This window comes from Carcharhinus amblyrhynchos, chromosome 2 (genome assembly GCF_965287045.1).
Source record: "Carcharhinus amblyrhynchos chromosome 2, sCarAmb.v2.hapA, whole genome shotgun sequence".
NCBI classification, from domain to species: domain Eukaryota; kingdom Metazoa; phylum Chordata; class Chondrichthyes; order Carcharhiniformes; family Carcharhinidae; genus Carcharhinus; species Carcharhinus amblyrhynchos.
In genome coordinates this window covers 149,955,668-149,973,444 of record NC_137325.1, presented here as the reverse complement: position 1 = coordinate 149,973,444, position 17,777 = coordinate 149,955,668, and the positions used below count along the sequence as shown (strand labels likewise).

The 17,777-nt window shown below is 48.6% G+C and overlaps 1 protein-coding gene across 1 annotated transcript in view; it reads left to right on the top strand.

Moving 5' to 3' along the window:
- Nucleotides 1-17,777, top strand: part of LOC145359617 (protein scribble homolog) — a 226,077-nt gene that overhangs the window by 20,187 nt on the left and 188,113 nt on the right. The window contains 11 exon segments of the mRNA XM_080214324.1: nt 150-206; nt 1,561-1,624; nt 4,742-4,816; nt 6,248-6,392; nt 10,052-10,170; nt 10,522-10,721; nt 14,368-14,534; nt 14,917-15,041; nt 15,255-15,392; nt 15,653-15,847; nt 16,746-17,054. Coding sequence (XP_080070450.1) covers nt 150-206; nt 1,561-1,624; nt 4,742-4,816; nt 6,248-6,392; nt 10,052-10,170; nt 10,522-10,721; nt 14,368-14,534; nt 14,917-15,041; nt 15,255-15,392; nt 15,653-15,847; nt 16,746-17,054 — 1,594 coding nt within the window.

Sequence of the window (17,777 nt, the reverse complement as noted above, 5' to 3'; positions counted from 1 at the left end):
GATGATCGTAACTATTTTGACATTGTTACTATCTAATTGAAAACAGATTGGGAGAATTTGGTTAAACACAGCCTGGGCAGAGTTACTGTGGTTACAATCCAGATGTCTGCCTGTTTCATTGAGTTTGGTCTGACTCTGTCCATTTCTAGCTTAGCAAACCTGGTGACACTGGAACTCCGAGAAAACCTGTTGAAGACACTGCCAACGTGAGTAACTGTGGAATGACTTCACTGTGTCCTGCTGTTTTGTCTTCAGTGTGTCCTATTTCGCCCTGCTCCTCACCTTGCCCCCTTCCACCCTCGCCCCGCTCCTGCTCCCCCTCGCCTCGTTCCACCCTCGCCCCGCGCCCCCTCCCCCCACATAGCACGTGGCTGAATTTCCCATATACCGCATCAGGTGAGCAGGACGTTGGACAGCACTGGGAATGTGAAAAGAGAGTGATCCCCTTTATTAAATGAAGATGAAAAGTTTTTGAAATGTCTGATTTACTCAGTGACTGGTGAAATGTGTCTCTATTGGCCTCGGCTCCGAGTTCCTCTCCCTCCTGCTCATGGTCTGGGGGGAGTCTCCCCTCCCTGACCGATTCTGCCTGGGGGATTTCTGGAGATTTCAGTCCCCTTTCTGAAGGTCTCTGGGGGAATCGATTCCCTGTCTGAGGGTCTCTGGGGGTGGGGGGTGTTCTGTGCCTTGTGTAAGGGCCCCTGGGGGAATCGATTCCCTGTCTGAGGGTCTCTGGGAGTGGGGGGGGGTTCTGTGCCCTGTCTGAGGGTCTCTGGTGGAGTGGGGTGGGGGGGGGGGTGGTGGTGGTCCTGCGCCCTGTCTGAGGGTCTCTGGGGGGGGTTCTGTGCCCTGTCTGAGGGTCTCTAGGGGGTTCTGTGCCCTGTCTAAGGGTCTCTGGCGGAGTTGGGGGGGGGGGGATTCTGCGCCCTGTCTGAGGGTCTCTGGGGGGGGGTCTGCTCCCTGTCTGGGGGTGTTCTGTGCCCTGTCTGAGGGTCTCTGGGGGGGGGTGTTCTGTGCCCTGTCTGAGAGTCTCTGGGGGTGGGGGAGTTCTGTGCCCTGTCTAAGGTTCTCTGGTGGAGTTGGGGGGGGCGGTTCTGCGCCCTGTCTGAGGGTCTCTGGGGGTGGGGGGGGTTCTGTGCCCTGTCTAAGGGTCTCTGGTGGAGTTGGGGGGGGGGGGATTCTGCGCCCTGTCTGGGGGGGTTCTGCGCCCTGTCTGAGGGTCTCTGGCGGAGTTGGGGGGGGGAGGTTCTGCGCCCTGTCTGAGGGTCTCTGGGGGTGGGGGGGGTTCTGTGCACTGTCTAAGGGTCTCTGGCAGAGTTGGGGGGGGGGAGGTTCTGCGCCCTGTCTGAGGGTCTCTGGGGGTGGGGGGGGGTTCTGTGCACTGTCTAAGGGTCTCTGGCGGAGTTGGGGGGGGCGGAGGTTCTGCGCCCTGTCTGAGGGTCTCTGGGGGTGGGGGGGTTCTGTGCACTGTCTAAGGGTCTCTGGCGGAGTTGGGGGGGGGAGGTTCTGCGCCCTGTCTGAGGGTCTGTATTAGTTACAAATGTATTGTTTCTTTTGTAGGTCTCTATCTTTCCTGGTAAAACTGGAGGAGTTGGATCTGGGCAGCAATGAACTGGAAGTGCTGGTAATGAATCAGTTTGCTGCAACCTGTCAGCATCCATTCTATCCTCGGGAGTAGGGGCAGATTCGGTCAGTCAGCCCAACAAGTCTGCTCTGCCATTCACTGATCTGATTTGAAAATCTGCAACTCCCACTTTCCTGTCTTATCCCCATAACCCTCGATTCCCTTACTGACTAAAACTCTGTTTAATTCAGCCTCGAATGTACTGAACGACTCAGCTTCTGTGGTAAGGAATTCCACAGATTCACTCCCCTCCCAGAGAAGAAATTTCTCCTCATTTTGGTCTGAAACGGGTGACCCCCTTTCTCCGAGATTGTATTCTGGTCCTAGACTCTCCCACAAAGGGAAACAACCTCTTAGCATCTACCCTGTGTCAAGCCCCCTGACACTACTATATGCATTAATAAGGTCACCCCTCATTCCTCTAAACGCCAATGAGTACTGGCCCAATCTCTCCTCATTAGAAAATCCCGGGATCAGCTTAGTGAACCTTCTCTGGCCTGCCTCCAATGCCAGTATATATTTCCTTAGGTAAGTGGTCAACAGTTGAGAGTATTCCAGGTGTGGTCTAACTAGTGTCTTGTATAGTTTTAACAATTCTTCTCTAGTTTTATACCCCGTTCCATCTGCCTTTCCCATTACCTGCTTTTTGTGATTTAGGCACGAGGACCCCCAGCTCCCTCTGTGCTGCAGCTTTCTGCTGTCTTTCTCCATTGAAATAATATTCAGCTCCTTTGTTCTCCCTACCAAGGTTCATAACTTCACATTTACCTACATTATATTCCATCTACCAAGTTTTTGTCCACTCACTTAACCTTTCTATATCCCTCTATAGACTCTGTGTCAGCCTCAGTTTAATACTGTCCTTACCTTCCATGGTTGATTCCTGGAATCCTTTTTCTCTTTGTTGTGAGGCATGAATGAATCAATTCCTAAGATAAGATATAGGAGCAGAATTAGGCCATTCAGCCCATCGAGTCCGCTCTGCCATTCGATCATAGGTGATATGCTCCTCCTCCCCCATTTTCCTGCCTTCTCCCCATAACCCTTTAACCCATTACCAATTAAAACTCTGTCAAACTCCTCCTCAAATTTTCTCACTGTCCTAGGATCCATTGCACTTTGGGGCAGCGAATTGCACAGATTCACAACCCTTTGGGAGAAATAAGAACATAAGAACATAAGAAATAGGAGCAGGAGTAGGCCATCTAGCCCTTCGAGCCTGCCCCGCCATTCAATAAGATCATGGCTGATCTGTTGTGGCTCAGTTCCACTTTCCCGCCCTCTCCCCATAACCCTTAATCCCCTCTCTTATCAAGAACCCATCAACCCGCTTCTTAAAAATATTTAGCGAGGCAGCCTCCACCACTTCAACGGGCAGAGAATTCCAGAGATTCACCACCCTTTGAGTGAAGAAGTTCCTCCTCAACTCCGTTCTAAACCGCCCCCCCTTTATCTTGAGGCTGTGCCCCCTAGTCCTACTGTCTTTTTTGAGCGGGAAGAGTCTCTCCACCTCTATCCTATCCATCCCATTCATCATCTTATACGTCTCAATGAGATCTCCCCTCATTCTTCTAAACTCTAACGAGTACAAGCCTAGTTTATTCAGCCTCTCCTCATAGCTCAATCCCCTCAACTCCGGTATCAGCCTAGTAAACCTCCTCTGCACTCCCTCCAGGGCCAAAATATCCTTGCGCAGGTGCGGCGCCCAAAACTGCACACAGTACTCCAGCTGCGGCCTCACCAATGCCCTATACAGCTGCAGCAAGACCTCCCTACTTTTATATTCAATCCCCCTCGCTATGAAGGCCAGCATCCCATTCGCCTTCCTGACCACCTGCTGCACCTGCAAGCTGGGTTTTTGCGACTCATGCACAAGGACCCCGAGGTCCCTCTAGTTCCTCCTCAACTGTTTTAAATTTGTTGCCCTTATCCTAAGACTGACCTCTCGCCCTAGAAGCCCCACAAGAGAAAGCATCTGCTCAACGTCCGCTTTATCCATATCTTTTATCATTTTTTTATACCTCAATTTGATCTCCCCTCATTCTTCTAAATTCCAGAGAGTTTCGGCCTAAACTGTTCAATCTGTCTTCATACAACAAACCCCTCATCTCTGGAATCAATCTAGTCAACCTCCTCTGAACTGCCCCCAATGCCAATAGATCCTCCCTCAAACAAGGGGACCAAAACTGCACAACACTCCAGGTGGGGCCTCATCAATGTCTTGTATAGTTGCAGCATCACTTCCTTACCTTTATATTCTATTCCTTCAACTATAAATGCTTAACTTCCATCAACATCTGCTATTGCTGGTAACTGTCTTTCCTGCTGAACTTCTTTCTCAGTCCACTTCATCCAACCCTGCCCTCATCCTTTGTAACTACCCTCATTTAACTTTAGTACAGTTGTTTCGAACCCACGTTTCTCATTCTGGCACTCAGTACTAAGTTGTACCATATTATGGAGACAATCACAATTCATGCTTAAAATGCAGTCTGCTGTCCAGTCCCGGCTGGTTCTTTAGTTGAGGTTAACACAAGCATATGCGGGGTAGAGCTAAACAATCTCACAACCAGCAGATCACATTAAGCTCTGTGGTCATGTCCTATCCAAATTGTCAATGGCGGTTAACGTTAGTGAAGATTCTGCAAACATTCCCTCCACAATTATGTGGACACCTGCTCAGCAACACAATACACAAGTTTGAAGCTTTTACTACAAACTTTGGAGTGAATGATCTATCTCTGCTGCCTGGTGAGAGTTCCAGCATTGCAGGCATCAGTTTTCAGCCAACTCAATTCACTGGGTTCAAAAACAGGGTCAGTTCAGCAACTAACTTCTCAAAACACTAGCTTGGGACAGAGTTAAAATTCACATGGACAAATGCAGGGTAATTATGGAAAGTCACATGGATTTCCTCAGGGAAAATCATGTTTAACCAACTTGCAAGAATCCTTTGAAAAGGTAACAGAAGGTGAATGAAGATAGTCCTGCCCCAGTCAGCCTACACTCCCCTCTGCACCCGGCGTGCAGCCTATACACCCCCCTCCAATGTTGTAATTGAATGTTCTTTGGGTGCTTCTGTGTGCGATAGTAATTCCTTTATTTCTTGTTTTTTAGCCAGACACTTTAGGAGCTTTGCCAAATCTGCGGGAACTCTGGTTGGACAGGAATCAACTCACGGCACTGCCACCGGTAAGAGAAACTGCTAGAAGTTCTCAGTCTCAAACCTCCTGAGGCAGCCCTCGGGACCCTGATGGTTCGGGCTCAGATGTGGAGACAGAGCAAACCCAGACAGAGGGATTTTTCTCAAAATTCATGTTGTGGAATGTGGGTATCACTAACTAAGCCAGCATTTATTGCCCATCCCTGATTGCCTCTTGACCTCACTGTGGTGAGACTTGAATCTCTCCAGCCCCTGAGGTGTGGGTACAGTGCAGTTAGGGAGGAAGTCCCAGGGAGTGTGTAGTTATTAATTACTATTTGCACAATCAATTTATCGGTTTTGTTTTGAATGTTCTGTGCATTTAGATACAGGGTCTTCAGTTTTGTCCTCGTCTAATCTTATCTACTGGTTTATTCTTAGATTTATACTCTGTCCCTCCCTGACACGGTCTGTTTATCATTTCCCATATTAGTAACTTTCTCTCTTGCCTTGCTTCTACACTTTGATTTACCAAGTCTACCTAAGTTTGATCCCTTGCCCCCACGATTTAGTTTAAAATTCTCTCCACTTCCCTAAATATGGAACTTGCCTAAAACCTCAGGCCCAGCACTGTTCCTGTGTAGACCATCCCAGTGGTTCAAATCCCATTTTCCCCAGTACAGGTGCCAGGAACCCACTTCTCTTACACCTTTGAACCAGGGATTTATTTCTCTAATCTGGTTTAATTCAATGATTATGTTTGCGGTTCTGCTTCTTAATTTGGTGCATAGCTTCTCATTATGCAGAACCTCCTCCTTCATCCTGGCTATCTTGTACCAACACCGACCACTGGATCCTCCTCCCATTTCAGCGTCTTCTCCAACCTGAAGCAGATGTCCCGCTTCTAGTAACAGGCAGGCAACTCAGCCACCTGGACTCCCACTCCTTATTGCAGAGAACCATTGTCAGTTCCACTTAGTGCTTTCTCCAGTTCAGTGATCTTGGATGGATCTGGAATACTGTGTTTTATGTGTTACTGCCATTGTTTTTTCAGTTTGTTAGGGAATAGCATTTTCTTTTCTTATGATGTCCTCGTTACTTGGAGGAGGCGATGGGTAATTTGGTTCAGGGTGGCTGATGGGTAATTTAATGTAGCTGATTTTTGGGTTTCTCCAATTTGGTTAATCGGGCTCTTAATATCTCCGAACGGAACGAGTGAGATTGAGTCCTGCTGTCCTCTCCCCCTCACTGCCACAGCGTGCAGCATGGAGAGACTAGGTGAAGTGGGCTGTCTATCAATGTCACCAGATGATTTGTACTGTTTTTGGAGTGTTGTTCCCTGTGCTGGAGTGTAACTGGAGCAATGAGACATGGCTGTGCAGTTTTCTGATTGGTCCACAGGTAGGTTATGAATGGGTGAGAATGAAGTGGGACAGTGGGATTTGTCCTGACTGAGTGTCCTGCTCTCTTCCTTATTTTAGGAATTGGGAAACCTGAGACGTCTTGTCTGCCTGGATGTTTCGGAAAATAAACTGGAGATGCTCCCAAATGAGCTCAGTGGACTGGTGGCGCTGACTGATCTGTTGCTCTCTCAGAACCCACTGGAGTCAATACCTGATGGCATTGGTGAGTACTGTTTGCAGGTTAATGTGCAGGGACGCCTGGTCCAGGGGGCTTGGCAGGCCATGGTGTTAGTACTGGGCAGTCCACTTCCAGATCGGAACCCTGGCTCAATAGATATAAAAATGGATCACAGGAAAGCTGACTAACTTTCAAGAAAAAAATAATTGTTTAAACAAGAATATATTAGCTAATTCTTCACCCCAGCTTTAGCTTCATATACAGCTTTATAAGGTTTGCAAAACATATCTTATACTCTAATGTTATCAAGTAAATAAGGTGTCCATGTAAACCAACAGGCAGAAATGGGGAGGAATTTCTTCCCGGAGGGCAGTGAATCTTTTGGCTGTAGAGACTGGGTCGTTAAATCTGTTCACGGCTGAGATAGAGAGGTTTTTAATCAGTAAGGGAATCGAGGGTTATGGGGATAAGGCAGGAAAATGGAGTTGAGGATTATCACATCAGATCAATCATGATCTTGCTGAATAACAGAGCAGATTCGATGGGCCAAATGGCCTACTTCTGCTCCCTACGTCCTATGGTCTTTTAGGTGAAATGTGGTCAAGCATACCACACTCTGAAACCAAGTGGCAGCTCCACCCAATAGGATGGTCTGAAGATCCTCTTTCTGTGCTGTTAAACTCCTGATTTCTCATCAGTTCTCCCAGACTGGAATTCTGACTTTCACAAGAGTGTTTGCAAATTTCACTCTAGAAGAACACATTTGGGAATCTTCACCCATGCCATGCTTTTCTTTGGATGCCTTCACCAAGGATTTCTTCCTTTCAGTATTCCTATGCCCTGGATTGCCATGTGCATTCATGCTTCTGTGCAATCTATCAGATACCAAACACTACTGCTTCACAGGCTGTATTAAGCTGCCTCCAATCATCAGGTTATTTCAGATATGTGCCTTCTCACTAGGCAACATCACCTGGTCTGTACCTTGCAGTTCTGTCTTTAACTGGGCATCTTTGTCTCTGCTCCTGACTCCACTGGACAGAACCCTTTCCTAGACTTCTGTCGTTTACTCCTTTAATTTCCTGGATCAGTCATTCCCTGATTTCTGGCTGTTCTTTAGCGGGTGGGACTTGTTTCCCACATCCTGTATCGTCCTGCCAACATTGACAGCCTCTGTGAATAGCATCAGCTGCTTCAAACTGAACACAAATGTTTCTACAATGTAGGGACAGCTTCTGGTTGCTAAGCAACAGCTTAGTTTTTTAATTTCTAATTGTTCTTACACCATAAAACCTCAAGAACAACACAGGGAAAGTCTAAAGTGGAGCTAAAAGCCAAAGACATGCAGACATCTGTTAGGCAACTTAATAGAGGTTTATAAGATGATGAGGGGGATAGATAGAGTGGATGTTCAGAGACTATTTCCTTGGGTGGATGTAGCTGTTACTAGGGGGCATAACTATAAGGTTCATGGTGGGAGATATAGGAGGGATGTCCGAGGTAGATTCTTTACTCAGAGAGTGGTTGGGGTGTGGAATGCACTGCCTGCTGTGATAGTGGAGTCGGACACTTTAGGAACTTTCAAGCGGTTATTGGATAGGCACATGGAGCACTCTGGAATGATAGGGAGGGGATAGCTTGATCTTGGGATTAGATATAGCTGGGCGCAACATTGAGGGCCGAAGGGCCTGTACTGTGCTGTAATGTTCTATCTTTGTTTAACATAAAGCTAACTAAAAGTTTAATCCTTTGCAGATAAACACAGTAACACATATTAATCCTAAATTTATTCCTTATCTTTTAAATAGATATCAATATATGTTTAAACCAGTTCTATTCCCTAACAATGAGGATGGAGGGTGGGCAAGAGTTAATTAGCCATCTGGCTGTTTTGTCCTGTTTGATGGAAGTTGTCTCCAGCTATTGGATATTGAGTTGAGATTTGATTTATTATTGTCACATGTATCTGTATACAATGAAAAGTATTGTTTTTTGCATGCTGTACAGACAAAGCACATTATTCATAGAGAAGGGAAAGAGAGAGTGCAGAATGTAGTGTTACAGTCACAGCTTGGGTGCAGAGAAAGATCAATGTAATGCGAGGTAGGTCCATTCAAAAGTCTGACAGCAGCAGGGAAGAAGCTGTTCTTGAGTACGTTGGTACGTGACCTCAAACTTTTGTATCTTTCTCCTGAGGGAAGAAGGTGGAAGTGAGAATGTCCGGTCTTTGTTATGCCGGCTGCTTTTCTGAGGCAGTGGGAAGTGTAGACAGAGTCAATGTATGGTTTGTGTGATGGACTGAGCTACATTCACGACCTTTTGTAGTTCCTTGCAATCTTGGGCAGAGCAGGAGCCCATACCAAGCTGTGATACAACCAGAAAGAATGCTTTCTATGGTGCGTCTGTAAAAGTTGGTGAGACTCGTAGCTGACATGCCAAATTTCCTTAGTCTCCTCAGAAAGTAGAGGCGTTGGTGGGGCTTTCTTAACTATAGTGTCGACATGGGGCGACCAGGACAGGTTGGTGATCTGGACACCTAAAAACTTGAAGCTCTCGACTATGTCTACTTTGTTCCCATTAATGTAGACAGGTGCATGTTCTCCTTTACACTTCCTGAAGTTGTTGACAATCTCCTATTGTTTTGTTGACATTGAGGGAGAGATTATTGTTGCGCACCAGTTCTTCAGATTCTCTGTCTCATTCCTGCACTCTGTCTCGTCATTGTTTGAGATCCGACTCACTATGGTGGTGTCATCAGCAAACTTGAATATCAAATTGGAAAGGAATTTGGCCACACAGTTCGTCATCGGTGTATAAGGAGTATAGTAGGGAGCTGAGAACACAGCCTTGAGGGGCACTGGTGTTGAGGATGATTGTGGAGGAGGTGTTGTTGCCTATCCTTACTGATTGTGGTCTGTGAGTTAGAAGATTTGGAATCGGGTCACATAAGTATGAGGTCATGCATATTGGCCGAAAAAAATGGGAAGATGAAATGGGGAGAGACTCCAGGGTGCTCCAGTGCAGAGGGATCTGAGTGTCCTTGTTCATGAGTCACAGAAAACTAGCATGCAGCTACAGCATAATAAAGAAATCAAATGGAATGTTGGGAATAATAGCTGAAGGAATAGAATATAAAGGGAAGGAAGTGATGCTGCAACTATACAAGGCATTGATGAGGCCCCACCTGGAGTATTGTGCACAGTTTTGGTCGTCTTATTTGAGGAAAGATGTAGTGGTATTGGGGGCAGTCCAGAGGAGGTTGACTAGATTGATTCCAGAGATGAAGGGTTTGTTGTATGAAGAGAGATTGAACAGTTTAGGCCGATACTCTCTGGAATTTGGAAGAATGAGGGGAGATCAAATTGAGGTATATTAAATGATAGCATGAGAGGTCATAATCCTAGGATAAGAGGCAGCAAATTTAAAACAGAGTTGAGGAGAAATCACTTCTCTGAGTTGTGAATCTGTGGAATCGGTGGATGTTGGGACAGTGAGTAAATTTAAGGAGGAGTTAGATAGAATTTTAATTGGTAATGGGGTTGAAGGGTTATGGGGAGAAGGCAGGAAAATGGAGATGAGCATATCAGCCACGATCGAATGGCGGAGTGGACTCGATGGGCCAAATGGCCTACTTCTGCTCCTATATCTTATGAATATGTGGTCAACCTGGGCTTTCTTTTTTGACAATCTTGTTGCGTTTCTAGGTCAGTTGAAGCAGTTGTCCATTCTGAAGGTGGATCAGAATCGGTTAACACAATTAACGGAGGCAGTGGGTGAATGCACACATCTGACAGAGCTGATCCTCACTGAGAACCTGCTAACGGTGAGTGGGCACTGCGCCGAGCTGCTCGTATAACCTTCAGGCCCAGAACAGCAGTCTTTTCAATATCATCCAGGCTAAGTAGCAGCTGCAATGGGGAGTGTGGACACTTCAATACAGGGTGCCTGGTGCCACACTGTCAGAGGGTCAGTGCTGAGGGAGTGTTGGAATTATCTTTGTTTGACTGTCTGGTCCATTGGTTGGATAAAAATGGCTTAGTTCAATGAACAGCAAGGGAATTCTACTTGGAATCTTATGCAGTAATTATTTAGTGTTCAGACCTCCTGTTATCGTGAAAGGTGCTGGGGATGGAAATGAATAAATCCACTTGCTTCTTTTCTGGGTTAATTTCAGACCCTCCCCAAATCTATTGGAAAGCTGAAGAAACTAACAAACTTGAATGTGGATCGGAACCGGCTGGTATCTTTCCCAGCTGAAATAGGAGGCTGTGTGAGTTTAAATGTGCTGAGTCTCCGTGACAACCGCTTAACACATCTCCCTCCTGAACTTGCAAAGGCATCTGAGATACATGTACTGGATGTGGCTGGAAACAGGTATGATCAAATTAAACACTGCCCCGTGAACTGGTGTGAATGTGGGGTTAAACACTGCCCCGTGAACTGGAGTGAATGTGGAGTTAAACACTGCCCCGTGAACTGGAGTGAATGTGGAGTTAAACACTGCCCCGTGAACTGGAGTGAATGTGGAGTTAAACACTGCCCCGTGAACTGGAGTGAATGTGGAGTTAAACACTGCCCCGTGAACTGGAGTGAATGTGGAGTTAAACACTGCCCTGTGAACTGGAGTGAATGTGGAGTTAAACACTGCCCCGTGAACTGGAGTGAATGTGGAGTTAAACACTGCCCCGTGAACTGGAGTGAATGTGGGGTTAAACACTGCCCCGTGAACTGGAGTGAATGTGGGGTTAAACACTGCCCCGTGAACTGGAGTGAATGTGGAGTTAAACACTGCCCCGTGAACTGGAGTGAATGTGGAGTTAAACACTGCCCCGTGAACTGGAGTGAATGTGGGGTTAAACACTGCCCTGTGAACTGGAGTGAATGTGGGGTTAAACACTGCCCCGTGAACTGGAGTGAATGTGGAGTTAAACACTGCCCCGTGAACTGGAGTGAATGTGGAGTTAAACACTGCCCCGTGAACTGGAGTGAATGTGGAGTTAAACACTGCCCTGTGAACTGGAGTGAATGTGGAGTTAAACACTGCCCCGTGAACTGGTGTGAATGTGGGGTTAAACACTGCCCCGTGAACTGGAGTGAATGTGGGGTTAAACACTGCCCCGTGAACTGGAGTGAATGTGGAGTTAAACACTGCCCCGTGAACTGGAGTGAATGTGGAGTTAAACACTGCCCCGTGAACTGGTGTGAATGTGGGGTTAAACACTGCCCTGTGAACTGGAGTGAATGTGGAGTTAAACACTGCCCCGTGAACTGGAGTGAATGTGGGGTTAAACACTGCCCTGTGAACTGGAGTGAATGTGGGGTTAAACACTGCCCCGTGAACTGGAGTGAATGTGGAGTTAAACACTGCCCCGTGAACTGGAGTGAATGTGGAGTTAAACACTGCCCCGTGAACTGGAGTGAATGTGGAGTTAAACACTGCCCTGTGAACTGGAGTGAATGTGGGGTTAAACACTGCCCCGTGAACTGGAGTGAATGTGGAGTTAAACACTGCCCCGTGAACTGGAGTGAATGTGGGGTTAAACACTGCCCCGTGAACTGGAGTGAATGTGGGGTTAAACACTGCCCCGTGAACTGGAGTGAATGTGGAGTTAAACACTGCCCCGTGAACTGGAGTGAATGTGGAGTTAAACACTGCCCCGTGAACTGGAGTGAATGTGGGGTTAAACACTGCCCCGTGAACTGGAGTGAATGTGGGGTTAAACACTGCCCCGTGAACTGGAGTGAATGTGGGGTTAAACACTGCCCTGTGAACTGGAGTGAATGTGGGGTTAAACACTGCCCCGTGAACTGGAGTGAATGTGGGGTTAAACACTGCCCTGTGAACTGGAGTGAATGTGGAGTTAAACACTGCCCTGTAAACTGGAGTGAATGTGGGGTTAAACACTGCCCCGTGAACTGGAGTGAATGTGGAGTTAAACACTGACAGCAGCTAGAACCAGGAGGAGGCCATTCGGCCTCATGGCTGATCATCAAATTCAATATCCTGATCCCTTTTCCCTCCATATCCCTCGATCCCTTTAGCCCCAAGAGCGAAATCTAATTTCTTCTTGAAATCAGACAACATTTTAGAACATAGAACATTACAGCGCAGTACAGGCCCTTCTGCCTTCGATGTTGCACCGACCAGTGGAACCAATCTAATGACCCTCTAACCTAAACTATTCCAATGTTATCCATATGCCTATCCACTGACCATTTGAACGCCCTTAAAGTTGGCAAGTCCACAACTGCTGCAGGCAGGGCATTCCACACCCTTACTACCCTCTGAGTAAAGATACCTCAGCTACATTCTGTGGGAGTGAATTCCACACATTCCCCACCCTCTGGGTGAAGAAATTTCTCCCCACCTCAGTTCTAAAAGGTTTATCCCTTATCCTCAAACTATGACCCCTAGTTCTAGACTCCCCCACCATTGGGAACATTCTTTCTGAATCTACCCTGTCTAACCCTGTTAGAATTTTATAAGTTGCTATGAGATCCCCTTTCACTCTTCTAAACTCCAGTAAACATAATCCTAACCAACTTAATCTCTCCTCATCTGACAGACCTGCCACCCCAGGAATCAGCCTGGTAAACCTTCGCTGTGCTCCCTCTATAGCAAGGACATCCTTCATAGCGAGGGGGATTGAATATAAAAGTAGGGAGGTCTTGCTGCAGCTGTATAGGGCATTGGTGAGGCCGCAGCTGGAGTACTGTGTGCAGTTTTGGGCGCCGCACCTGCGCAAGGATATTTTGGCCCTGGAGGGAGTGCAGAGGAGGTTTACTAGGCTGATACCGGAGTTGAGGGGATTGAGCTATGAGGAGAGGCTGAATAAACTAGGCTTGTACTCGTTAGAGTTTAGAAGAATGAGGGGAGATCTCATTGAGACGTATAAGATGATGAATGGGATGGATAGGATAGAGGTGGAGAGACTCTTCCCGCTCAAAAAAGACAGTAGGACTAGGGGGCACAGCCTCAAGATAAAGGGGAGGCGGTTTAGAACGGAGTTGAGGAGGAACTTCTTCACTCAAAGGGCGGTGAATCTCTGGAATTCTCTGCCCGTTGAAGTGGTGGAGGCTGCCTCGCTAAATATTTTTAAGAAGCGGGTTGATGGGCTCTTGATAAGAGAGGGGATTAAGGGTTATGGGGAGAGGGTGGGAAAGTGGAACTGAGCCACAACAGATCAGCCATGATCTTATTGAATGGCGGGGCAGGCTCGAAGGGCTAGATGGCCTACTCCTGCTCCTATTTCTTATGTTCTTATGTTCAGATAAGGAGACCAAAACTGTATACAATACTCCAGGTGTGGCCTCACATTTGTAGCAAAACATCCCTATCCCTATATTCAAATCCTCTTGCTATGAAGGCCAACATACCATTTGCCTTCTTTACTGCCTGCTGTACCTGCACGCTTACCTTCAGTGACTGATATGAGGACACCAAGATCTCGTTGAGTATCCACCTCCCTCAATTTACAATCGGAATAGATTCATCAAGCATGATTTTCCTTTTGCAAGTCCATGCTGACTTTGTCCTTCCAAATGCTGAGTTATGAAATCCTTGATGCTAGCAGTTTTCCCAGTACCGACATTAGGCTCACCGGCCTGTAGTCCCCTGTTTTCTCTCTACCTCCCATTTTGAATAATGAGCTTATATCAGTCACTGTCCAATCTGTAGGAACCAGTCCCGAGTCCAGAGAATTTTGGAAAATAACTACCAATGGATCTACTATTTCCAGGGCCACTTCCTTAAGTATTCTGGGATGAAGATTATCAGGAGCTGGAGATTTATCCACCTTCAATCCCATCAATTTCCCCAAAACCATTTCTCTACTAATGCTGATTTCCTTCAGCTCCTCACTAAAACATGTTTCTCTCAGCATTTCTGGTACATTATTCATGACTTCCTTTGTGAAGACTGAAGCAAAGTATAAATGTAATTTCTCAGCAATTTGTTTGTACCCCGTTATGAATTTGCCATTTCTTCCTCCCCCCCCCTCACTCTGTGATCTCTTCCCAGGTTGATGAATCTGCCATTTGCTCTGACCAATCTGAATCTGAAGGCTCTGTGGTTGGCGGAGAACCAATCTCAGCCAATGCTGAAATTCCAAACGGAGGATGATGAGCAAACTGGTGAGAAGGTGCTGACCTGCTACCTCCTGCCACAGCAACCGTCACCAAGCCTGGGTAAGCTTCCTGGAAAACCTGTGCTTAGTGCCCTGGCTGATTGCCGAGTGGGCATTATTGTAGCTGAACCACTCCCGAGAGCTTGCTCTAGTAAACATGTAAAAATGTACGGTGATGGCTCTTATTCTTCCCAACCAACCCAACTGTGACAGTGAACACTGGGGAACAACAAACTTCACTCAGGAGATTGAGAATTGTCAACTCTTTAATCTCAGTCACTTTGGAAGAATTTGAAAGTGTCAAACAAAGTAACCTTGATGGGTGGATAAGGGGCTTGGAACACGTGCCTGGACTGCGGGCTGCATCCCGGCCTCTCCGGGCTGTATTGGAACAGACTGTGATTAGTGTGTGTGGACCCTGATTCTAATGATTTTGGTTGTAGAGAATCTCTTGGATGTCAGTCTGGATGATGCTTGGACAGAGCCCAATTTAAACCGTGTCAGTGTGATCCAGTTCCAGGAAGATGCTAACGATGATGAGGAGGATGAGGAGGAGGCAGAGAGACGGGTGAGTTTCCTGGCATTTCAATGGAAGGGTGCAGGGGGAGTGGGTGCCGGGTCACTTGTTCAAAATGTTTGTGTTCCTGGCGTGCGGGTGCCGTTTCCCGCGCTCCTGGCGCCCTTCCCCGCGCTCTATATAAACACATGAATGCTAAACTGAGTGCCTCATGTACAGTGTGCTGCTCTGACCTGCTGTAATGTTTCTGCTGCTTGTCTGTAGGGCCGGTTACAACGGCGAGCAACACCACACCCCAGTGAGCTGAAGGTGATGAAGCAAGCGATTGAGGAACGACGGGGAGAGGCACTCACCATGAAAGCCCAGGATGAGCCTTCATCACCTGACTCACCAGAACCACAGGTCAGTGCTCTTGGCCCGGGGGCAGCGGGTGCTGGGTGTCGTCCCCCCCACCCGGGCCCTGGGGGCGGTGGGCGCTGTGTTACCCCCGGCCCCGGGGGCGGCGGGTGATGCGTGTGTGCAGCCCGCCCACTGCTTAAGGGGAGCGTGTGAGGGTCTCAGCCCGGGGGAGTGCATGCAGCGTATCTGGGTTGAGTGGGAGGTGCTCCAACTCCGGGATGTTTAGGAGATTGCTTCTGCAGAAATTGTGTGTTCCTTTCCAGCAAGAAGAGAGGCCGAGTGTGTTACCTAACCAAGGCCCAGAGACACCCATGTTGAATGGTGGAATCTCCCTGGGACCAGAAGAAGTGGAATTGGAAATGGAAACGCAGGCGGATGAAGTGATCGTAGTGGATCAGAGCATTGATACGATGGAGCAAGAGGAGGAGGAGGAACATGAAGAAGACAGCTACTTTGAGGTGAAGTCTCAAACAAAGCCCCGTGGCTAATTGTTCTTTGTTAGAGGCATAAACATTGATGGTGGCAGTGATCTGATAATGCTGTAACTGAGAGTGCCGCACTGTCAGAGGGTCAGTACTGAGGGAGTGCCGCACTGTCAGAGGGTCAGTGCTGAGGGAGTGCCGCACTGTCAGAGGGTCAGTGCTGAGGGAGTGCCGCACTGTCAGAGGGTCAGTACTGAGGGAGTGCCGCACTGTCAGAGGGTCAGTGCTGAGGGAGTGCTGCACTGTCAGAGGGTCAGTACTGAGGGAGTGCCGCACTGTCAGAGGGTCAGTGCTGAGGGAGTGCTGCACTGTCAGAGGGTCAGTACTGAGGGAGTGCCGCACTGTCAGAGGGTCGGTGCTGAGGGAGTGCTGCACTGTCAGAGGGTCAGTACTGAGGGAGTGCCTCACTGTCAGAGGGTCAGTGCTGAGGGAGTGCTGCACTGTCAGAGGGTCAGTACTGAGGGAGTGCCGCACTGTCAGAGGGTCGGTGCTGAGGGAGTGCCGCACTGTCAGAGGGTCGGCGCTGAGGCAGTGCCGCACTGTCAGAGGGTCGGCGCTGAGGGAGTGCCGCACTGTCAGAGGGTCGGCGCTGAGGGAGTGCCGCACTGTCAGAGGGTCAGTGCTGAGGGAGTGCCGCACTGTCAGAGGGTCAGTGCCGAGGGAGTGCCGCACTGTCAGAGGGTCGGTGCCGAGGGAGTGCCGCACTGTCAGAGGGTCGGTGCCGAGGGAATGCCGCACTGTCAGAGGGTCGGTGCCGAGGGAGTGCCGCACTGTCAGAGGGTCAGTGCCGAGGGAGTGTCGCACTGTCAGAGGGTCAGTACTGAGGGAGTGCCGTGCTGTTCAGTGCTGTAACGGGTTTGTGTGTACATTGCAGCCCATGGTGCGGTTCAGTGCGGACACTGTAATCCGGGAGGAGGAGGATGGAGCTGGTGAAGGTGAATTCGTTCCTGAGAAACAGCGTCTGATCCGGAAGGACACCCCTCACTACAAGAAGCAGTTTAAGATCAACAAGCTTCCCAAACCGGAGGCAGTGCTGGCCATGCTTCAGGGTTTACCCAGCACAGAGCTGCAGGAGGCTGGCGACCAGAGTGTCAGATCCAACCACTGCCTGGACACAGACATGGAGCAGCTGGAAGATGGTCAGGAGGTTAGAGACGAAAGGCTCTCCCAGCCTCCAGTCAAGGTAGGATGTATGCAGCGGCCTGGAGTCCTGATACAGGGAGGGAGTAGGGGACTGCTGGCACTGTACAGGCCTGTGCGTGTGTACTGGCAGCATGAGAGTGAGCTGCATTAACCCAGTTCTTGGGGAGAATCCATTATAGCCTGTCTGTCCAGAATGACTAGGACAAGCACCAGGATATTGGAGCCAGTGACAGGGCTAACGGTTACTGTCTGTGTCCAAAACTCACGTGTTGGTTGGTGTTTTGATGTCCCAGGAGGTTTGGCAGAGTTAGACAGCCTATCAATTTGATTGTGTGTTTTACGTGACAGCAGTCATTTCATTGAGCAGTAGCACATAGACCTCAGCCAATCAGCACCTGACAGGGAATCAGTTGGATGCCCCCTCCCTGGTGTCTGTGTATCCATGTGAAGCCCCCCCCACCACTGGTATCGGTGTATGAGTGTGAAGCCCCCTCTCCCTGGTGTCTGTGTATTTGTGTGGAGCACCACCCCCACGGTGTCTGTGTACCCGTATGGAGCACCCCCCCCCCACCACCAGGTGTCTGTGTATCTGTGGGAAGTTCCTCCTGGTGTCTGTGTATTTGTGTGGAGGTCCCCATCTTCCCCCTCGGTGTCTGTGTATCCGTGTGGAGCTCTGTATCCGTGCATTGTATATCCCAACTGTACCGAGCTGCTCTGTGCTGCCGCTGTGGAATCCCTGTTGAGGCAGTTTGGTTCAGGTGCC